Genomic DNA, 23,703 nt, shown 5'->3' on the forward strand with positions numbered 1-23,703 from the left:
AGGCCTCTTTGGTCAGCTACTTCAGACAAGATTTCCAATGATCAAAGCCCATCACAAATCACCATTCAGAGAACAGAGAGAGAAACACATACTGACAGAGCAGTAGGCAAACACCAAAGCCTAGATCAGCTTTTGCAGATTTCACATGACTTAATGTGTCAGTTGAAGAACAGTGGCACACAATTCTGCTTGTATACATTTTTGTATTTTTTTGAATGAAGATGAATGATTCATGCTCTGCAGACGTCATGGCAACAGCATTCAGACAGCAAACATACATACAAAGTACCTGAATGGTGAAGTGATAGAACAACAGAATGAAAGGACTTTTAATCATATCGACTGCTTCTGCAACGTGGAGTTAATTCTTTACAAAGTAACATCAATGAACCAACTTAACTTCTACTGAACATTAATGTAAGATTCATTAAACTGACGTGAATTTGCTCGTTTTTTTCCCCACAACCTTCCAAAACATAAAAAGGTAAATAAAATAAAAGCAGCCGTCAAACATCATAGCAAAAACAATAAAACATTTTCAATGGATGGAGTGCAAATTTTTTTTTTTACTTCATTTTTCCCTTCTACAAAATAAAATTCAATAACGACACAAAATGAAAAGTATAAAATGGTAGAAAGAATAAATCATTTCCAGGACCATGTCTCAGGTCTCAAGAGGCATGCCTGATTAAAAAAAAACAAACAAAAAAAACACTTTCAATTAGAAGTTCCTGCACAGCAGAAGATAACTGTGGAAGGAAAGGCGATATCTAAACAGCTGCTCTTCCTTCCACGTCTGTATCATCCCCACCACACGAACACACACACACAAACCTAGGCCTCATTATGCTTCCTTCTCTTTCACTCTTCTCTTTAACCCTATCATCATCATCATCATCAGCAGCAGCAGCAGCAGCAGCAGCAGCATCCTCTTGCATACACCCAGCTTTTTCTTTTTGTTTCTTTGGCTCACCAAGAGGAGGAACCACAAAACCGTTGCGTTCAACCAAGTCGCCATATTGTGAGTGTTTTCTGGCTTGTGTCCACATCAACACAGCGTTGCTGTGGTGACGCCATGTCAACACTTCCTGTTAAACCCGCATTAACAGCTGCTATACTCCGCACACGAAGGAGATCACAAAACCTTCCATTCGTCTTGTGCGCCCACACTGAAATGAGAATACAAGTTAAATGTAACATTTTAATATTATGTATTAATGCTATCAAACCATTATCCCTCAGGAACCCTATTGTGTACAGCAGAGAAAAACATCCAGCATATAAACAACTATTGTTCTTTTCTGGCAATCCTCATAATGATGAACTGCCACAGTACCAACAGAAGTATCTGCTTATATCAGGATTACAATAATCATCAGGTGGCCTTTCCTGTCTTATTCAATGACTTTAAGGACCTCATTGTATAAAATCTAGAGATGCAACAATCAGTCAGTTCATTGTTTGTCAATCGACAAAAAATTACACAATTGTGATAATCAATTAATCATTCCAGTGTTTTTTTAAGCTGAAATGCCTCAAATTCATCTCTGGGTTTTCAACTGTTGATAAGACAAAACAAGACATTTAAATATGTCAACTTAAGCTCGAGGAAATTGTGACAGGCATTTTTCACTACTACCAGACACTTAATAAACCAAACGATTAATTAATTATACAAAAAAATAGTTGCAGCCCTAATAAAATCCGATAGAGAGTCAATCAATTCTCTGATTTGCCAAAGTTATACTCACAAAATCACACGTGTGCCTACCATTAACATGGTACTAAGTTCCTTCAGTGTCAAATTCATGTGTCTGAGTTTTTCAGGTTAATTTAATGAGAAAATTTGATCCAAAGTCTCGACATGAATGTGCGATTGTGATAGAAAATGTAGCACAAAGCTAAAAGTCTATGACAAATATGATTCAGCTCTGTTGCAAAAATAATACAAAACACTTTTAAGGTCGTCTGCATTCAGTTTTCACAAAATGTCAAAATGCAGGATAGAAATGGCACTAAGCTTTTCTCCGTTAAAACTCATTTGGATCTCGTTTTCAGAACAACAGCCCTTCGTTCTGCTGTGAGCGACATCAGCTTCTAAAATAAGGTGTGAAGTCCCTCTCTATGTCACAGTCAAAGGTCATTGGGAGAGATCCACAACTTTCACTGCCAGGTTACACTGCATCAGTGGCATCACATTGTTACACTCTATTTACAGGCGAATAGCACAAACTGACAGCCCAAACACCCATGGAGTATATTGCTACCTTATGGACAGGTGTCTGTTTAGTTTTTTGTATTTTCTTTTCTTTTCTTCTTCTTTTTTTTTTTTTTTTTTTACAAAGGAAAACTACAACTGCATGACGGCCCATCCTGAAATGGCTCTGCTGATCCAGTATGGGTTGCCAAGCTTAAAACTACAATTCCCAGGCACTTGATTGTAACCAAATGTACAGCAAAGTTGTCCACTGGGTCAGCATGCCTCTGATGCACAAAGAGAAGGCAGCAACATTCAAGGTCAGACCCAAAACACAAAAGCCCCCAACCTCCCATACAAAGAAAACAACAAGCATCCTCAGCATGCATATCAAAGTTATAATACTCTTGTGATATACTGTACATCGACAAATTAGCTAGTGGTTGGTACTTCCATTTACACACTAACACATGCTGCTAGACCTCTGTGCAATGCTACAGTAAGGTGACTGACACACAACTTTAAGCTGAACTAAGAGAAACTGACTTTCATTTGAACACCAAAAAAATCCCTGCAAATAAATAAGACAATGTTACATTTATGGCAGATGCCAAAAAAGGTGTGGAAACGAGCAGAACGAGAATGAGGTAGAGACAGTGATGCCACTAGAGGAAGTGAGAAAAATGTAACTGTGAGGAAATGTGTGGAAAAACAAACAAAAAAAAAAAGCAAGAGGAATGAGGCAAGGTGCAAGAGCAAAAAGACTGGAAGAGTGAAAGAAGGAGCGTCAGGTACTGATCGTTTGCTCGATGGCTCGACTGGTCAGTGTGAGTCGGACGGTTGTCTGGGTCTGCGCTGAGAGACTCTTATCTTCACATCCGCAAGCGGTGGTGGGGGTCTGTGAAGGGCGGCTCCGAGTCGTCCATGGGCAGCACCAGACGTGTGCCCCTCATCACCAGCTCGTGATCTCCATATGTCAACTCTCTGTCCAAGTCGTCAAAGGTGGCAGAGCCAGCGAAGGCCGGACCGCCGCTGGTGTGGGCACCTGTGGCATCTGTACTGACGGTGATGTCACCGTACGTCAGGTTCATGTCGCCGTCTGTCAGGATGAGGTCGGAGTCGTCGTCCTTCAACTGGCACTCATTCTAGTGAGAGGAAAGAAGAAAATACCTGAATAACGAGCAAAATGTAAGGTTGTTACTCTGGTTAGTGCTTGTTATTCTTTCCTCATCTGCCCAGTAAAACTACATCTGTGCGTCATGATTCATCAAAATGACTTTTCCGATCCGTTAATACAGGATGAAAACAAAAATAGCTCCTGTATGAACCAGAGTCTGACCTCGTAGGCCTGAGGGCTGGTGAGGAAGCGGGCGAGGGGGCCGCAGCAGGGTGGCAGCGTGGCTGTGAGAGGGGGGCCGCTGTGAGTCAGGATGGGCTTCAGGTAGCTGGAGAGGGGGCTCGGGTCAAGGACATGATAACACATACAATGAGCACTAAGAGAGAGTGATTAGACAGAGCAGAAACAAACAGAAATATTCTTGTACAGTGAGATTAATGAATACTAAGTGTATTAAAAAAGTTTGGCTTTCATGTTCAAGTCAAAAAGGCTAAATGATCGATATTAAAGTAATTGATTCAGATACTTAACTTTGAATACATTAAACTTAATAACCTTCATACTGCACAGCCAATAAAATAGATGATTTGTCAAGTCTTTACATGGTGCTCCCTCTGCTGTCTGACACTGCGAAATCACTCAGCTGGAACATGTTGGATGCCACTAGAAGTCGTCTGGTAGCCTTCATTTATCCTTTATCTAAAGAAGTTTTATAATTTTTGCACTGTATTAGCAGTTTTTAATACTCTTAATAGCCAGGTTTGAATTCTATTCTTGTTTTTGTTATGGTATTTTGTGACTGTGTGTTGATTTCTGCTGTTATATTTTGTTATATAACACTCTTTGTGTACTTTTATCTACTTTTAATTTTAATTTCTGTGTCCGAGGTGCAGCATCCTTTAGAGGCTTTTTTTTTTTTTTTTTTTTAAACGACATTGATAAAAACAAATCACTTGTTTCCAAAGGATACTTGTGGTCGAAGTTGTACCAAATTCTGAAAAGCCAGGCACTTTCTTGTTTGGTGCTTCTTCTCTCTGAGCCTTCAGCGATACTTATCTGCACAAAAAGATAATGTGGTTTAGGTGTTTTCTTACAGTCAGTATATACCTCACAGGGAGTCACATTACACTAAGAAGTATTTCACAAAGTCAGACTTACTGAGTTATCTTGATCAGAGTCCACTCCCACCCTGTTTAAGAAAAAAAACAAAACACAAATAGATGCAGTTCTAAACTGTCAAAGCAGAACAGTGTTGTGAAGCGTGTTCCCCCCGTTAAGCAAGTTCCTGAGCAGCGAGGTTCAATGAAAAGGTGGGCGTATTGTATATAAACAGCCTCAAGCATTCACCAGAGCACGGCCAAGGGTTACACTGAATGATTCTTGGAGTTTTAACCTGATAGGAGATGATTTAAACATGGGGGCCACAAGGTCTGGACTAAAAAAGCTTTAAAAAAAAAAAAGTAAATTCCGCTGACATTTTCCCTGATGTGTCAAACGCCTCCAGTGTCAAAACAAATGCTAACTGAAAATCCAGTTTGACTCAGTGATGGATTTGACAGGTGAAGGAGAGGCATACCGTATGCGCTGGCAGGACAGCATCTGGGTGGTGCCACCTCCACAAATCCAAACGGTGAAGAAGACCACAAGCAGAGTGGTGGAAAACATCATCTGACGGGCGTACGTCGCCGTGTCCCTGATGGACAGGGCAAAGGTCATCGCGCCTCGCAGTCCTGAAGAGCACAGCCCGAAGAATGTTATACACAAACAAGAACACAAGTTCCTACACAAGACAAATCAGGTGATCTCTGTGGCCTGTGGTAGTTATCTTTTAATCTACTCACTCAGTGGGTTGCAAGAAACTAGGAAATGTTCCAGTGCATCCACATGGTGCACAGTCTTATTGTTAACTCAAACATTTCTACAGTGGTTACAATACACATGATAAATGTCTTCTTCTATCTGTATACCACAAACCTGCAAACATCATCATGTGCTGGAAGTTGGATCTGATCTTGTTGCGTCGTCCCAGATTCAGAAGGAATGAGAGAGGGTAGATGTTAGCAGCTCTTCCCAGGAACACTGCCAGCTGGGTGGCAACGAGGTTAAGGAGAGGACAACAAAACAGAGAGCTAGTGAAGTCTCCTCACTCTGTGCCAAGCTTATTTACTGCCCCTTTAAACTACCGTGTGCTTCTTGGTGGTTAAGGCAGGTGGTTGGCAGTTTCATATCCCTACACTCATACTAACATGTGAGTGAAAAATGGCCACTGCTGCGATTATCTTTGTCTTTGTGTGCACCAGGTAGTTTCATGTGCAAAAGATACAAAAGCTCCAACGATGAACATGGGATTAAAGACGTGGCTCTGGAAGGTGAACAGCGTCAGACCCATGTAGGAGAAAATGAAGTTCTCTGCCAGGAAATTTAGCAGTTCAAACAGCTGCAACACAAGAGCAACAACATCAGTGATGGAACGGCAGTCAAATTGCAAACAAAGTTTTCCCCATCAATTAAATGTTGTTTCCCCCCTTCAATCAAAAACATTTGGTCCTGTTTGGACCTTGTGTGTGGAGTGAGGAAGAGAGACGTACAGTAGGAGTTCAATGTAACAGGTGAATTATAGATTTATCGCATCAGTTCTTGACTGGTGAAGGTGGCTGAATGCATTACTGAGCCACAATATCAAACAATAAATATCAGCATACTGTGCTTTGCCAATAAACCCATTACCACTGTACCATTTCATAGCTTGTATATTGACACATACATTTATTAGTTGTGTAACATTTTCACTTTGAAAACATTTCTGGCTTTAGCTGTTTGACAAAGTCGCTCCATCTTTAACTTTTTTGCTACAGTCCAAATAAATAAAAAGGTACAAAGACAACTCAATACTTAGCATATTGAAAAAGAACAGAATGAGCAGTGGTGTGGTTGTAGTCCAGGTCTGACCTGCTTGGTCCTGTCCTGGGACTCGGGGGACAGGTTGTTGAAGGTGTAGTGGGCCTGAGTGATCCCACAGAACAGCACTGCGACCACACCTGCAACACAACACATCAGCAGGGACACGGATACAGAAACCGATCAATAAACAATGATTGACAAATTCATCAAATTAGGAAACTTAATTTGTGCTTGAATTACTAAACAGAATTTTATAAATTTAGCTGATCCTTTCTGATAGACTGGAAACAAATTAAATGACAGTAAAACAGCTGTTTTAGTGCCATGTTTGTGTGTGTGTGTGTGTGTGTGTGTTACCTGTGAAGCCACAGGCCTCAGCCAGCAGGAATGTGCTCCATGACATGAGGAAGAACAGAGCCGTCTCCAGCAGCTGGAAATCTCTCAGCTTGGTGAACTTGGTCACGTACGGACAACAGTCAAGGAGCTTAACGAGACACTCAGACACCACACGATGAAGTTCCCATTATTTTTTCCAAAAAACAAGGTTGTGCCTCTCAGCATCAATTCAGTTATTCACGGTGCTTTCTATAATGTAGTAATTTTACAAAGCCTAATTGATCAAACAGTAACATTCGGATTTACTAACAATTGAGTAAATAATTAAGACTTAACATTTAACTGTGCTTGTAAACATTTAGAAAGTATTTCTTTATATAAATAAATAAATAAATGACAGAGAAAGATATGAGTGCAGTGACGACTCCGGTGGCGACTCCCAGGGCAAAGGAGCCGCTGAAAACTCCGAGGAAAACCCCAAAAGACTTCAGCATCGCCATGACCTCGAAGGTGTGACTGTTGTCTCCTTCTGGCTGATACGCTACTATAGAGCTGATAGAAGACAAAACACAACCATTTAATGGCAACTGTGTATGCATCATGTACAGAGAGTGTAACTCATAGAGTTACACATCAACTTTAACAACTTAGGAGGCTAAAGTTAAAGCCTGCAAACAGAACATTATACAAATATCATATTTGTATAATATGATGTAACTGCCCAACCTGAACTGTAAACAGTCTTCTTATCGGCAAATATGTTCATCAATAACTGCACATTCTTCCAGGAAAGTAGGTCTCCTGATACAGGGGTCTTTTTTAAAAGCCTTTCACAGCAAAAACTCTCACTCGTGTGAACTGGGCGACTTATGATAAAGAGAAAGGCAGAGTAATATAGAGGTCGGACTCAGACTATTTGGACAGTTCAGAGTAAACACTCAACTTTTGATGAAGTGGTTTGCTCAAAAGTCTACTGAGGTGATATTTCTGTGTGTAAATAAGTACAGATATGTAATGTATCCTTCAGACAGCATATACGCAGGTACATTTCCACTGAGGTCAAGATTTCTGCCAATGTTCCCATAAATGCTGTGCAAAGGTAGAACAATAGATGATACAAAATAATAAATGTTATGGTGAAGTTTTGCTTTACTTTAATGCCGTTTTCATACTAACTAGCAACGACAAGAGGAGAGTGACCTTGTTTTCACCAAACAGTGGACATCACTACATGCTGTTAAACACACATTTTTTCAAGGTGGAAGAAGGAGAAGACCATGTTCTGCTTGTAGAGCAAGAAAACAAGACTACAGAGCTTTTTCCTTCCTCTAAGAGAATTGGGTCCAAATAAAGATACTTCACTTAAGTCTGCTTTGAAAGAAAATTGTAAATGCGATGAAAAAGTTTTCAGTGTGCCAAAGGCAGTAACGCAACAGACTCTTATCCGTGCCGCAGCTGCCACGCATTGAACAGGAGGTTTTTCTCATGAGAGAAGATGAAAATTGTCACTTTATACTTAAACTTTGTGTCATCTGGTAGTTGAATATCAACACTGAACTTGTCCCAATAAAGTCCTACTTGAAAGAACAGGACCACACTTCCTCATCAAACTTGGGTCAAATAGCTTTGAAAATAATTACGTTTCTTGCTTTTAAACTGGGGTCTGGGATGAGAGGGATCTTTATCGCAGCAGAATTATTCAAAATTTAGCAGGGTTGTTGTCAGTCAGAGAAAGCAATTATAAAAATAATTTTTCAAACATTTTGCTGAGGTACTTTTGCCATGAAATGTAATGAAAGTGATATATTCACCCTCTCCATTCAGCCACTCCACACTCACAAAACAAATCACCGGGCATCCTGCCCTCTCCATGGCTTTTGTATTTACAGTATCTTCAAAGATTACAAGAATGTGTTCTTAGCTGACTCCCCAACATCAAAAACTGTTTACCAAAAAATGCAAAAATAAATGAATAAATAATGAACTGTTCTGCATCTCTAGTTGAATAAGCCAGGAAAAACAAATGGCTGGTGATTTGTGGTGTTTGTCCCAAGGCACCGCAAAGGCACACAAAGCCATGCTCTACTTAGTGCACCCGTTCAATGGGCTGGTCAGAGTCTCTCCGCAGGGGCCGGCCCCTCCACTGTGCCTGCTATTATAATTTACTATTCTGTGGAAATAATAACAGTCCCATGCAGAGGAAAGGAAGAACCGAGCGTTAGCTTAGGGACCACCTCGTGTTTTGCATGGAGTTAATGACAAGCCGATATTAGGTTAGTTAATAAGTCACTGGAGATCGATACAAAATGCACGACTCGCACTTTCTCCATTCTTCTCAATAAACCCGTAACTTAGCAAGACGGTGTGGGATAGACGCAGACTCATGTCATGTGTGAGTGTAATGTCAAGAAGACAGGCGACTCACGAGGACAGAACCAAGGCCACCGCATCGTTGAGCACACTCTCTCCAAACAGCAAAGCGTACAGATCCACGTCCACCTGCAGCTCGTTGAAGATAGCCAGGACCGTCACTGTGAACGGAGACAAACACACTGAATTCCTCTGGTCCTCATCCATGATTAGCATATACTTTCACTTTACTTTTTACTATACTCATACTTAACTGTTTTGTAGCAATAGGAAATAATACAAGACTTGCACTGACAGACATTCAACAAACTGCAATTTTGGAATGTGAAATGTTTTTCCAAGTATTTATCCAATTATTTTTGCGTTTTCTGAGCTTTTTCCCAACCCGCTTCACCCTAATTTTCACTTTTTACCAGCGGTGGATTGCATCTCCATCTCAGTTGGACTTTTTGTTGTGGGACAAATAGTGTCCATCAAAACTACACCCAATAATTTAGCAATTGTTACAGACATGAAGGCAAAGTTATTCTCAGTATATTGTATGCAACTTACATACTCACTTACAGACAAATCTTCAGTTTTATGATGTGCACTACAAGCTTTGAGACATTCAAGACATAAAAGTGAATCTAGTTTATGATTAGTGTAAAAACTTTGAAGACTGACAATAAGCATACGTACCGGGGTCCGTGGCAGAGACGATGGCTCCGAAGAAGAGACAATCGGTGAAGAAAAAGTCTCCACCCAGCTGTCCCACCTGCTTCATTAGCACCACGCAGCCGTACATCAGCAACCTGGCAGAGAAACAGCAGGTGGTTTTGCATATCATCATAAACAACACTGACTTTATTGGCATTGGGGCACTTCAACACCACAGTAATTGACATGTATGAATACTGCTCTGGCATTCAATGCCTTTTGTGCATATTGTGGCAACAATATAGAGACGTGAAATCAGAATGATGGATGTTTTTTTTGTGTTGTTTTTTTGCAAATGAATATTCTTACCCAATAACAAAACAGGAAACAACTGTTCCCAGAAAGGCATAAGCCAGGATGGATCCCATGTTACGGAAAAAGTGTCTCTGAAAGCAAAACAATGAAACTCGTATCATCATATAATCATCATTTAACTCTAAAGATGAGAAGGAATAAGTGTATTCTAGCATTTCATATTGAAAAGAGGACATTATTTCATCAAGAGTCAAACACACGTTATGAAAGAGAGAGTGCCTGAAATACTGCCGTACCCTTTTTAAACTGTAGCCGGCATGGAAGATGATAGGTGGTAGGAGAATATTGAAGAACACTTCAGGGTCAAAGGTCACCTGAGACACACAAAAACACAGCATCATACCACAGCTCCGAATCACTAGAATCAGGAATGAAACAATAAAAAGTAGTATTTCTAGGCCGCTGCATTAATTAATATATTAATCATAAATGACACATCTGGGAAAGCATGAAGTAGTTTCCAGGACAATCAACAAAACGTTGTTATACAGACACATTACAGCTAATACCAGTTTTTTGTTGTAAATCTAGATCAGTGCCATATTAAAAGTTGTCTGTACGTGATTTTGTTGTTGGGTTTAATTCATAATAGAAGACACCTGAAGGTGAACAAACCTCTACTGACTTCCTCAGTGGCATTTTGTTTACATATCACTTGTTTTTTTGGTATGATATTATGTAGAATATAGCATGTTATTTCAACATTAAAGTCCTAGGTGTCAGAAATGCACATCAGCACATGACCATAGCGTAATAGTTATGGCTCCAAAAACGTCCAAGTGACCTTCAGGTAAAGGGAATCTGTCCACTATCTTTCATCAAATTTTTCTGCAACGTTTTAATTTGTACATCTCTCAGAGAGCAGCCTGCTGCCACTTATTTTACCACAAGTAACAAACCTTTCTCAACATTTTCAACCTAAAAGATAAAATTATTATAGAGAATGGTGTATATAGATACAACACCAAATAATATGTTTCACTGAGGATGCAATTAATGATCATCAATCGATTATAATTTCCCAGAGGTAAAGCCTTCAAATAGCATATTTTATCCCAAAAACTACTTCAATAAACAATCAAACAAAAAAATAATAGCAATTACTTTTCTATCGTTTGACTAATCAATTCAGCTTTATATTATACAGTGGCAACATGAACAGTAGAAAAACCATTAAACCTGCAGACAAATATATAGAAACGGACAATAACATGATGGACTGTACCTTTCGCAGCATCTCATTATCTTGCACGTCGTGCACTTCATTGGCACTGATCTCTCCTTTCAGAGTGTACTCGTAGAACTTGCCACTGACGTTGATCAGCAGAGTGGCGGGGCTGGCGTTAACGTGGCAGCTCATTGTGGCGTTGCTGATGTCCCGGGGAACATGGATGCCGTAGCGCAAGACCACGCCGACAAGTAAGCCTGGGAAAAGAGGCGGAAAAGAGGCAAGACAAATAGAGTCGATTAATGTGAGCAGTGTATGGTTGCAACAAAGAGGCCAAAATTGATGAAGAGATGTCTACTAGAGGAGTGAAGGTCAGGTTGATCAGGATTCTGGAGCTGCCTAAAATCACAGAGAGACATCAAATGTTTCAGTAGGATTATTTTGTAGAAAAGAAGTTAAATTCTTAGCCTCACAAAGCCAAACTAAATGGCATAAGTTCTGCTTTTTTCTTGCTTGCCAGATATGTTCCAGACTAAATTAGGAATACTATGTGCTTAAATGATGACTCTGGCACTGCACAGCCACACTGGCAGATCAGCTGATTAGACCTGTAGTCAGGAGGAAGTTGGGTGGAGCTGTGCGGGGAATTACCTGACTTCACCAAACACGACATACTTCAACATGAAAGCATGTAAGTTGAAACCCCAACAGGTACAACAAAACTAACCGGAGAGCGTAGGAGATGTCACTCAAGCACAGTTTGCACACGCCCACCCTTTCTAAGAAGAGGTCTAACGTCTTCATATCAGACATTTTGACTTATCGAGCAGGAAAAGCTAGTACTGTTAATGCTGGCTCTGCTCCATTTTAGTACTCCAGTAATCCAAGCCAGTGAGCCAGCAGGCACAGTACCTGGACCGTGGAACTGACACGTTATTAACTACAGCGGTGCCTTTCCTACTATGACATGTCAAAATGTCTGCTGTGAAAAAGACCTATCAGGCCACATAAGTCACAACACCTTTGTGGGTGGGCAGGGGCTTTAGCAAATATTGAAACAAGTCATTGTAGAAACAAAATGTAACATGATTCAACTACAGCACGACCGACTTCTCATCTATTCAGAAAACTATTTTCAAGGATAGCTTTGGATACTTTTGACATCTCTACAGAAATGCCAGCATCTGATACTAGTTAAAGAAGACCAATGACAGTGAATGGTGTCTGGAGGGAACAGCCAATCACATGTTGTGCAGCCTACTTCAACCACATTCATGCTTGGCCTTAGAGAAGTGAAAATGGAGGGAGGTCAAATTTTGGGCTGGCTTTTTTAATGCAGTTCCCTCTCGGAGCCAAACACGTTAAGCTGCTAGGTTGTTATTTTCCAGACCGAGCAGAGAGCAGACAAGGTGTTTATGCTGCCGTAACTAAGCTTGTTACCTTACAGCATGTACCTGGAACAGCCTGGTGTCTAAATGCAGAAAAATGAGCTGCAGCTAATGTACTGCCGGGGTTTGAAGTCTGGTATTGACATGCAATCATTTCAACACTGATGACGTCTCTCAGTCACGCTGGAGCATCTCACCATAAATCATCGCCAGTCCGGTCTCGTGCAGAAACCTGAAACGCCGGTGTTTGAACAACCAGATGGTCAGGATGGTGAGGGTGAGGAGCAGGATGAAGATGAGCAGGTCTGCGCTGTCCTGCCTGTGGCTCTCCTCAGCCTTTTTCTCTGTAACGATGTTCTCCATGGCACTGTCCTCCTGAGGTGATGATGCTCGGCAAACACAGATGCACACAGACAGGCTCACTAGCACGAGCAGCCACAGCGTCCTCGTTGCCCTCCAGGCGCTGTTGACAGTCACTTTAAACACCATTTCTGCTGGTCGGCGGTCAAATGCCGCAAACTCGCCGTAGATAAAAGCAAACTTTGTGCGAATATTATTCACGAACCGGTGGGAGTAGAGAGCAGAAAGACGACAGCAACAGAGGAATCGATTCCGGCCCGGAAGTGAAAACTCTATTTTTTTCCAAAAAGTGTGCAATGTTTGTTTCGATGTAAAAGCACCATAGCAGGATGTTGCATGTTTAAATCAACCCTAACGGACAAATCTTATCGTAACATATTGTGTGTAATTGATACGACTTGTGAGTGGACAAAGATATAGATTTTGTAATTTTTCACGGAGTATTTTCGTAACTGATGATATTAGTTCAAACTGAGGACTCTTATTATGAAATCTCCTCTTTTCATCATTCTGAACAGGAAGTGACATGTATAGCTATTTCTTATCTATTTCGGTTATATTGACCAACTTTGCTCTTACAATTTAGTGATTAATTAAAGTAAATATTCTTATTTTGCCTAGGGCGTTTTTGACGGTTTTATTTTACAAACAACATATATATTGCAACAGCCAACTAAGATTTTAATATTTTGCTAAAAAAAATGATATTTGAGTTTCACTTATTTTTTCATTTTTATTTTTTCAGAAATTCATCAGCGTAACAAGTATCGCGATGCATAATAAAAGACGGGAATTAATGTGACGTTAAGACTTATCGGAAACTATTGATTTGTAGTTGGTAAAATTCAAATTAACTGATGTTAGTCCTTAATAAGTGAAGTCAGCGTGCAAAAACAACTGTACTGTATATATTGCAAGGTTTGTAATTATTTCTGTACAATATAACATATTTATGGATGATTTTAAGTTCATTATACTATCGTTTATTATCCTTTCCTTTCTTTCCTATCCTCTTTTGTATGTGGCAAATACAACAGTACTTGTCTGACTATACCACAGTATTTGTCTGACAACTAACATTACGGTTTAAAAACATCAAACAGCATAGTGCCCCATAGTATCCTCAGACAGCATAATGCCGTACAAATCATCACCAACAATCGTCACACAACTATCATATCACCGTCACAATGATTTGTTTAACAGTGTTATACTGGGTATACTGGGAGGCATGCAGGTTCTCTGAGCACAGGTAGATCGCAAAGACGGTACCCTGTACCTTCATCTAGGTACTGAAAAGCGGAAAGAAGCACAATTTCCGAGGAGAACCTGAATGTAGCAGCAGTCTACACCATCCGTACTTTCGTCTCGGCCACGGCGGTGTTTGCTTCTTGTAGCTAAGCTAAGCTGTGTCGCTTTCTAATTAAAATCCGAATATTTACCCTTACCTTATTGGGTGTTATTTTTTTATCGTTTAAGAACATTTATGCAGCTGCATCGTCCAAATTACTAAACCGACGATGACATCTAAACTGAAAGGTACGTTGGAAGCCTATTTAGCCTAATAACTGCTAAGCTAACGATAACTAGCCCACTATTTTGTAAACATGCCGCCTCCGCTAATGCAGTTTTGTTGAAATGAATTAATTATGATTAAAAAAAAACAACACAACCCGATAACGAGAATGTGGTTGCTGCAAGATGTGACAACAGTGTGCGCAATTTAAAGTTTGTAGTGGCTTTGTCCGGCTTGTCTGTTGCACGATACACAGTTAGCTATAACCATGCTTAACGTTACCTTTATACATACTATGATAGATAGCGTTGTAACGTAAGATTTATTTAAGTAATTAGCTGTACATACATAGCTCTGACATAAAGTTAATTACAGTCATATGTGGTGTAATTCAGGGTGAACTTACTCAGCTCGTCCTAGCTTCAAGTGTATTGACTTGAACTTAATATCTTTAATTCATTCTCACTGACAGTGTACACTAAGATGTATCAAACTGAAGTTAAGTCTTTTATTGAACTCATAATAAAATTAATACTTTTGAGGAAGGTCATGATAGTATTGGCTGTTTTGTATAAAGTGATGATGGCTAAGAAGAGGTTTTAGTTTAGTTGGCTACTTTGTTATTTACCACCAGGAATCAAAAGTCATCACTATCATATTATAACCAGAAAAGACTTGATATTACTCTAAATTCTTTTGTATTCTCTAACAGTGCAATAGACTTAATGTATACAGAGAAGATGTAATGAAGACTTGATGTATGTATGAATGGATATATCTAGGTACAGGTATCAAAAATGTAAATCAAGTTTAGATATGGAATTACTTATTGCAACAGCAATGGCAACGTGCGCTTTGGTTTTAGTGTTTTTCTTATGATGATTAGCAGTGTTTTGAGATGGGTGAAGGGCCTTAAAAGAAAGAAATATGAGATGAAATTGGCCGAAAGATCAGACCATCCAAGCAGTAACATATTGTATTACTTCTGTTGGTTCAAAATAAGCTAAAAGAGTACCCTCTTTAATACTGGCACCAGATAGACTGCAGTGTATAACTGTACAAATCCAATATTACTGTGTTTGTAGTAAATTGTAGTGTCATGAATGCATAGTAAGCAACAAGGAAACGACTTTACTGCTTTGTTCATGGTGATGTGTTTTGATTCTAGTTGGGAAGGTCGGCTCCAAGAATAAGGAGGATGCTCCTTATGAGTTGGAGAGCCAGTTTGTCCTGAGGCTGCCTTCGGTGAGACTGTTGCACATGCTGAAACCGATTATTCCCATGAAATTCACTGTGACCTTTTGCTTGAAATGATGTGGATTAATCTTTTTTCTCTTACAGGAGTATGCCTCAACAGTGAGAAGGATAGCCCAATCCAGCAGTATGAACATGAAAGACAGACTCACCATCGAGTTGCACCGTAAGCTTGTTTATCAGCAGTCGTAGTACTGGTATTTATGTCTGACCTGTTTGACGTCACTGTCCATACACCAATTTAATTTGTATTACCAATCGCTCTCTTATGAAAGCTGTCAGGTTGTCCATTTGAAATCCTGTCCAGATTTTTTAAACTTGTGAAATGTAAATATTCCTACAGTGAAACTACAATTTTAGTCTTTGTAGTAACTAATTGTAATTAGGGATACACTGATATATCTTCATATTAGCACTACTGACATATTTAACTCCACAAACATTGGAATTAACGTTCTTTTAACTGTTAATATTTGGCATTTTTATGATTTTCTTATTTTCAGTTTTGTTGGGAGACATTACTAACTACAACTGTCAATTTTCGTTTTTCACCTGGATTCGTACTCTCTGTTCTGTTCTTGTCCTAATGGCCATGGTTACCCCTGTCTCACACACAACATCTCATCCTAGTCAATCGTATTGTCCCTCTTATTTTTAGCTGATGGTCGTCATGGCATAGTGAGAGTAGACCGCGTCCCTTTGGCCTGCAAACTGGTGGATCTGCCCTGCATGATTGAGTCTCTGAAAACAGTGGACAAAAAGACATTTTACAAGACTGCTGATGTCTGCCAGGTAAACCACTGCATTGGCATTACATTTAGGATGTCATCTTCATTGGATACATTTCTTGTTGTTCAAGTTTATGATGATGATGATTGTGAATAAAAAGTACACAGTTTAGAGCAGCAGCGTGGCATTAAGTTTAAGATGTGATATTCATTATTCATTGGATACATATTTGTTTTTAAGTTTAGGATACTAATTATGAATACATTTAACCTGTACATTAACATTTAAAACTAGTCTCTCAGCTTTTACTGCTTGTTATAATACTGTAGTACAACAGCACTACTCTGGCGTCAGAGTGCAGAGTAATTTATCATTCATTTTTGCATCCATGGGTTAGATGCTGGTATGTACACTAGATGGAGACCTTTATCCTCCTTTAGAGGAGCCAACTGGCACCGACCCCAAGAGCAAGAAGAAGGACAAAGACAAGGACAAGAAATTCGTTTGGAACCACGGCAGTAAGTAGACAAATATCCACACGCAAGAGCCTTTTGAGCAGTTAGTGCTGAAAACTTGGCAATCAGCAATTCAGGAAGCATAGTTTGCCCTCCACAGCTGATTGAGCCATTTTGACTTCACTAATCCTGTTGTTCTGGTCTCCAGTCACCTGCCCTCTGAAGAACACACGCAAGAGAAGATTTAGGAAGACTGCGAAAAAGAAGGTTTTGGCATTTTCATTTCCCCCTCAGCGCTCCCCTCCCCTTTCCCATCCGTCTCTTTAGCATCCTGTCTGACGATCCATCGCTTTCCTAGGCTCTCTTCCAGCAAGACATCTACATTTCATAAAACAGGAACTGTGGTGAAAGTAAAAACTAAGATTTACATATAAATAAAGCCTTTCCATCTTAGTTTGCCCCAAAGGCATGCAAAAAAAGCAATTTCACTATTGCTTTGATCAAAATGAAAGCGAGTGTGCTTGAGCGCTACACTTCTACTTTGTCTTCAGAATAAATCTTCCTGAAGATGCAGAGCCGAGCCATATTGATTTGGCCCCTTCTGTTTTTAATCGCTAATGTGCTTCCTGGCATGCGGCCAGCTGCTACCTTTGTGTATGTGTGTGTGTGAGTGTGAGAGAGAGACAGGAAGAGCGCAAGAGAGATGCTGCTACATGTAACCCGATCTCTTTCTCTCTCTCTCGCAGTACATTGAATCTCCTGATGTGGAAAAGGAGGTGAAGAGATTGCTGAGCACAGACGCTGATGCTGTCAGTGTCCGTATCCTTTTAGACACCTATAAATATTCTGCACGTCCACCTTTTAAAGCCTGAAAAGCTAACCGACCTGTAGTGTAACCAAGCAAAACAACACCGTCCATCAAATAGTTGGTACTCTATTTTCTTTTTAGGACAAACATAACCTCACTCCCATCTAGCATATGAATAGGTTGATCTAAGGGAATCCTGACTCCTGCCTGGCTCACCTGACTTGACTCTGTCCAATGCCTTTGTGAGAGAGATGCACTTTGCAAGGAGGCTATTAGTGCTCTAATGAAACTCTAAACTTGCCTGACAGAATAAGAGCACAGTGGGGCCGCTTTGAGTGGCTGCTTGCTGTGTGTTAATTGAGATGGACTGTTCATTATCATTGCTTAGTTGGTCACAGTGAAGCTAGATTCTAATTATAGTTTTAGCGTTTGCATGCAGCAGCAGACATACACATGACACACTAATGAATGTTGTAAAGTTAAGGCAGTTCCCATGGAGTATCATCTTTCAAGTCTACTTCAAAGAGGAGTTTGTGGAAAATGAGAGTTTTGAAAGAAAACCGCGAGTCTTTTAGTGGAGAGCTTCTGAAAGTTGAGAGGAATCTGCATGAGGGTATGTTGACTTTAACCCATGACGTTCAGGGTGGGAAATCATAGCAGAGGATGAGTCCAAGGAAGCAGATCAGCACGGATCTCTTGCCAACCTGGACTCCTCACCCGGCACCTCGGGACACAAGATGGGCCACGGGTCCTCTGGTAAGTGAAACATGTTTTTCATTACTAAAACATGAGGAAGAAGATGTGTTGGCCTTCGTTAGCATGCTGGTTCCTCCACTCTGTTAAAGCAGTAAATGGCTATGTATGGCTATCAACCACAAAAAGCAATAAAGCCCAATTTATTAAGTATTTTTGAGGTCGATACAGATATTGATATTGTTTTACATAATCACGTAACATAAACATTTTGGATAAGGGTCCCTTACATTTTTAGGAAACTATGCACTAAGTGGGACTTTTTACCATAGAAAAAAGTTGTCAGTGCTCACTAGTGGACAAACAATGTAATGGTGACATTGTGGAGACACTGTTTCTAAATGATCTCAAACATATCTTTGGCATTTCTGTACTGCAACATATATACGGAAACATATACATTTGCAATAAGCTAATATCGTCCAATTTATTGGTCAAGCTCTACAAAGCAAGGTCAGTTTTCATGCAAATACACAATGTTGTTTCGAATGGAGAATAAGCTATGTGTTTTTGTTGTGCAGCTACTTTGAAGTGGCACAGGTTGCAATTGACCTGACTGTACAATGATTTCTTTGATACTCTCACCAGCAAAGGTTTCCTTCTTCATTTCTAACATGCACACCCTCCTTGCCACTCTTGATGGCCTCTGCCCCAGTGGTTTGAAATGGAAATAGAGCGCACCGAGCATTAGTTACTCTTCGGCCTTGAGATTATTTTTTGCCTCTGGATTCCCCAGAGGACCTTACCCCAGTTCATAAGTGCACAGTTCAAGTGTGCTGACACTTACACTGCAGGTGAGCGGTGTGCATGAGTGGCATGAATAATATTACTTAAATGTGGTACCGCAGTGTTGTAGCGAAGACATTTCAAGAACAAAATAGTTTGAAAACCACTTACTGCTATGTAAGACAAGCTGTGAACAACGTCATGAGTAGGCTGGGTGTTTGGAGACCACATTGATCACACCTGGTTCATGTCATACGAGACCATATCTCTAACTTCTTTGTTGTCTCTGTGACCCAGATCCAACCCAAGCAAGTGTTCTAAATTCCCACTGTTTCCATCTTTGTGTTTATGTTAATATTACTAATGTGTGTTCCACATGGCCAGCCCAGCGTGATGAGCTGCGGGAGATCTTCAACGACATCAGCAGCTCCAGTGAGGATGAGGAGGACGAAGGGGACAGGCACGAGGACGAGGATCTGAATATCATGGACACGGAGGATGATCTGGTCCGACAGCTCCAAGAGAAACTCAACGAGTCTGATTCTGCACAGCATGAAAGTGACAGAAACAACCAGATAGGTGAGAGGACAGCAGGGCTTCTACACACATCTGGAAAACGTTTAAAAATCAGTTTTAAAATGTACAGGTTTCAGGTTTTGACAATTATTGGTGATTGTGAAGAAAGCTTATTGAATGAAAAAAACAATCTTCATATAATTATGGATTTGATGTCCCTGACATTTAGAGCCAAAACAATTAATCAAGTAATCGTTGAAGTACTTTATCAAGAAAAGATTAACAATATTTGCTGGTTCAAGCTTCTCAAAACGATTTGCTCGTCTCTCTTTTATATGTAATTTTGAAGTGAATCTTTGGGTTTTGGACTGTAAGTTAAACAAAACAAGCAAACGTCACCTTTGGCTGTGGGAACATGTGATGAACGCTTTTAGAAGTATAGACATATTAATTGTTCATGAAAATAATTGTTAGCTACAGCCCTACTGGCATGGTGTAGTATTTTGTTTACATCACTTAACAGATTGTTTCCAGTTCAAAAGTCCCAGTCTGAAAAAGGTGGTGGAATACTGTAAATTAAATACACATAGAAACTCTTCAATATATGACCTAAAGATGTATGTCCAGATGGTGAGAGTTGCATGTTTCTGTACATCTGTTCTGAAATTGATGTGCAGATGTCTATTCTGTAAAGTGTGTGTGTGTGTGTGTGTACGTGTACCTACGTGGATGAAGTAAGTGTAGCATTAGAATTATGCAATTTTTCATGCTGTGCTTGCAGCTTGCGTTTACACCTGGGTGTGAATGCTGATTCTTTCAGCGGACTTACCTGTCACGGCAACCCGTTTTTTCATATTTTCAGTCATAGCGGTCATGGCCGAGAACTTGGCATGCTGATTTCAGAACAGACAGTCCGACATGAATTGAAACTCCCTCAGATACTTGTCAAAGCAGAGGTCAAAAATAACCTCAGCCAGGTGTCTGGACTTCTAATCAGAGTTTTCTAGGTCAGACATCACACACACACAAATGAGTAGCCCTACTTTCACTTAAATGCATGCGCTGCGCCCTCGCCAGCTCTCAGCTCTCCTCCTCAACTAACCAGCCTGACAGGTGTTGTGGCTCAGACAGCTGTCCAGTCTGACAGCTCAATGCCTCCTTATCTGCATACATGGAGCTGTCAGTCAGCAACACTACTGGTCAGCTTCACTGTAGCAGCCCAGCAGAGCCTTTCCCGATGTGTCGGAGTCTGGCTGCGCGTGTTTCTGGCAGCCCTGCAAAGTTGTAATAAATGGGTTTGCAGGGATCTTCTCTGCTTGATGTTGCATATTAGATGGGTTGTATCAGAGAGTCAGTTGCGGGAAAGCAGAGGATGATGCATACAATTAGTTTGGAAGATGGTTGATGGCGATGGAGCCACAGGTTGTTGTGAGGCACTATCACTTTGGCTGGATTTAATGAGAACCCTCTGTGGAGCCCAGAGCAGACTGATTTAGTTGTGTCTTTTAGTGCTTCAGCCTGCTGGCTCACATCCTTTTAAATGGATTTGTTGTTCCCATTAACCACAATTTGTCAACCTGAAATGGAGGCATTCTTGTGGTTCAGCAAACTAAGGTGCATATCTTTTCCTCATGGCTTTGTGAGTGTAGTGTTGCTATCAAATTATGTCGCATCATCATCTCTCTCCGGCCTTTTCTGTGTACTTTTCACTGCACAAAAAAGCAGAAACACAAATGTTTTCATGACAGTCGTAAACACGTGAAACCTCCTGCTGTTCCCCGCAGTTATGGAGTATCAGGTGCAGATCAACGGCGTCAAGGCCAAGCTCCAGGAAACCCGCGCCCGAAAGAAGCAGCAGGAGGAGCTCATCATGAAAGTGGAAAACCAGGCCCTCAAAGTAAGCCGTGAAAACACACACACACACACACACACACACACACACACACACACACACACACACACACACACACACACACACACGCGCACGCGCGCGCGCGCTTTTTTCACAGTCATTCAGAAACTAGGTCTGCATGTACAGAAACATAAACAAGAACATGCAGATGAGCTTAGAGGCAGAAGTCTTCATGCAGCAGAAGTTATCTCAACAGTGATGTGAAAACAAAACAGCTGATTACACACAGTGTTGGAGGCCATTATTGAGTTTTTTTTTTTGTATTTTTAAAGCCTTAAATATTACATTTTCCCCCATCAGGCCTTTATTGTATAAGCATTGCTATGCAGAAAAACGTGCATGAAAATTCATTGTTCTGCCAAGCGCTCTTTAGTGGAGACTTTTACAATGAGTGAAACATGAGCAGACATGGCCCTTTTTACGTTGCCATTTAGGGCTCTCATAGCCCGGTGTTTTGGGACCGTCAAAGCCCCATCTCCAGTCGTTATTATCACAGTCGCAGGGAAAAGGTCAGCTGTCTCTGACTGGCATTCCAAGTGGCCTTTCTGTCAGAGCGGAGATAGTGACACGAGCAGCCCAGGCAGACGTGCATTTAAAGCCATCACAATTTAATGAGTCCCAGCATGTCGACTCAAACAAATCTTGTTTGTCTCTCTCCTCTCGCAGAACCGCTTCCAAGCTTTGTTGGATGAGATTATTCAGCAGGAGGAGCGGGAGATGGAGCAGGTGAGAACCTTTACGTGAAAGCCGAGGATCAGCGTTTGCTGTGAGCTTTCTACAGCTTTCAGCACTTTGCATGAATTTGTCTTGTATGAATGTCAAATACCATGTTAGCAGATGGCATTGTGCTTGCTGCCCTTTTTAAACCCAACAGTTTTCATGCCTAATAGCAAAGTTCAAATTCAATCACGTGAAATTTAATTTGTCAGCAGCTACCAGCGGAGTCCTTTTTGCCGCTATAGCATAGCGGCCACCCACTGTCTTGGGTCGTTGTTTGTATTGACAAATGAAAGGAGCAAATTAATGTGAAAAGACATGTTAATCATCATCCACTTACCCTCCAATTACACCCCGGGGCTGTCGGGCATCAATCACGCCTTCTATTTTCTGCTCCAACAGCTGGCCTCCCTGCAGGAGCAGCTGGACTCACTGATAGAGAAGTGACCACCAGGGGGCAGCCTCATGTCATCTTCAGCCACAATTAACACACGTGAAGTGGAGAAGAGGAGCCTTCATCCAGGGAGGAGGGAGTCCTTATTGGCTTACTTGCTGTGTCATTCCCTTCAGTTTGTCGTTTTCATACATTACACATACAGCATACTGATTTCTGTATTAAAAGTAAATGTTTTTTATTAAGATGACAAAATGTGTTAGTTACTGTATGGTGAAAGTGTTGGGTTGGCTTCAACAGTGAATATTGTGTATGTTTTGCTTGTCATACTAAAGCTAAAGCTCAGCCAAATTTGACCTCAGCTCACCCTTTTTGTATTTCGTTGCCTGTATGAAGAATAAATTACAGTCATGCACAAGCGTCAAAGAAATGGGAATATTTGGGCATAAATTGACACAAGTGGGCAGTTTGATGTTGGTCATTAACATCCTTTTTCTGTAGGTGGATGAACCTCCCCCAAAGTGTTAAAGACACAGTGAATTGGAAGTTAGAGCGTCTTTAACTTCTGTAATGTGACGTATTTCCACATGAAACTCCACACTCCCCTCCCTCACCTGTCTTGTTAGACAGAGGAGGAGGAGGAGGAGGAGGAGGAGGAGGAGGAGGAGGAGGAGGGTTAAATGAACAAATTAGACCTCAACCACAGTCTTTGTTTACCAGCTGAACACACACCTCCTTCTATATGGCTCTGCTAGCTACCCACACTAGCTAAAGGTCAAGTGCGGTTTTATATGGTAGACGGGTTATCTCGTCGCCCCAAATCACATTTGATTGGTTAAATTTATGTAATCGCCCCCGAGTTCAAGATGAGTCATCAAATATGTTTTTACAGGAAGAGGAGGAGGCGTTTTGACATAAAAAAAATACTCGGAAATTATGTTTTTGACACATTTAGCATGTAACAAGACATACTGAATAATTTACACAGGAACACAGGATTAGAACTTGGAAAATGCATTTTTCATTTCACTGTCTTTAAAGTAGGTTAAGATCTAGCTGACTGTGGCTCTGG

General features: G+C 40.7%; 2 protein-coding genes across 3 annotated transcripts; one reads left to right on the forward strand and one right to left on the reverse strand.

Annotated features, from left to right (window-relative positions):
* Positions 1 to 3,069: 3,069 nt before the first annotated feature.
* slc9a6a (solute carrier family 9 member A6a) lies at positions 3,070 to 12,980 on the reverse strand. 2 transcript variants are annotated; one of them, XM_070912988.1, is made up of 16 exons: positions 12,689 to 12,980; positions 11,161 to 11,360; positions 10,172 to 10,249; positions 9,930 to 10,006; positions 9,603 to 9,715; positions 8,977 to 9,082; positions 6,962 to 7,103; positions 6,573 to 6,678; positions 6,264 to 6,352; positions 5,638 to 5,751; positions 5,289 to 5,400; positions 4,891 to 5,044; positions 4,473 to 4,503; positions 4,285 to 4,370; positions 3,537 to 3,642; positions 3,070 to 3,342 (listed from the first exon to the last, which is right to left on the reverse strand). In XM_070912988.1, the coding sequence occupies exons 1-16, from the start codon at positions 12,978 to 12,980 to the stop codon at positions 3,070 to 3,072; spliced, it is 2,079 nt and encodes a 692-aa protein (XP_070769089.1). The 2 variants fall into 2 exon arrangements, with proteins under 2 accessions (XP_070769089.1, XP_070769090.1); XM_070912989.1 differs by having other exon boundaries at positions 11,251 to 11,360; positions 12,689 to 12,854.
* Positions 12,981 to 14,232: 1,252 nt separating this feature from the next.
* Positions 14,233 to 23,101, forward strand: taf7 (TAF7 RNA polymerase II, TATA box binding protein (TBP)-associated factor). The gene is made up of 12 exons (XM_070913227.1): positions 14,233 to 14,390; positions 15,536 to 15,612; positions 15,709 to 15,787; positions 16,280 to 16,413; positions 16,748 to 16,868; positions 17,014 to 17,072; positions 17,552 to 17,624; positions 18,256 to 18,369; positions 19,477 to 19,671; positions 21,393 to 21,505; positions 22,187 to 22,246; positions 22,640 to 23,101. Exons 1-12 carry the CDS (start codon positions 14,372 to 14,374, stop codon positions 22,682 to 22,684), a joined length of 1,089 nt encoding a protein of 362 aa, XP_070769328.1. The 5' UTR covers positions 14,233 to 14,371; the 3' UTR covers positions 22,685 to 23,101.
* Positions 23,102 to 23,703: the final 602 nt, after the last annotated feature.

This window comes from Enoplosus armatus, chromosome 10 (assembly GCF_043641665.1).
Source record: "Enoplosus armatus isolate fEnoArm2 chromosome 10, fEnoArm2.hap1, whole genome shotgun sequence".
In the NCBI taxonomy this organism is placed as follows: Eukaryota; Metazoa; Chordata; class Actinopteri; order Centrarchiformes; family Enoplosidae; genus Enoplosus; species Enoplosus armatus.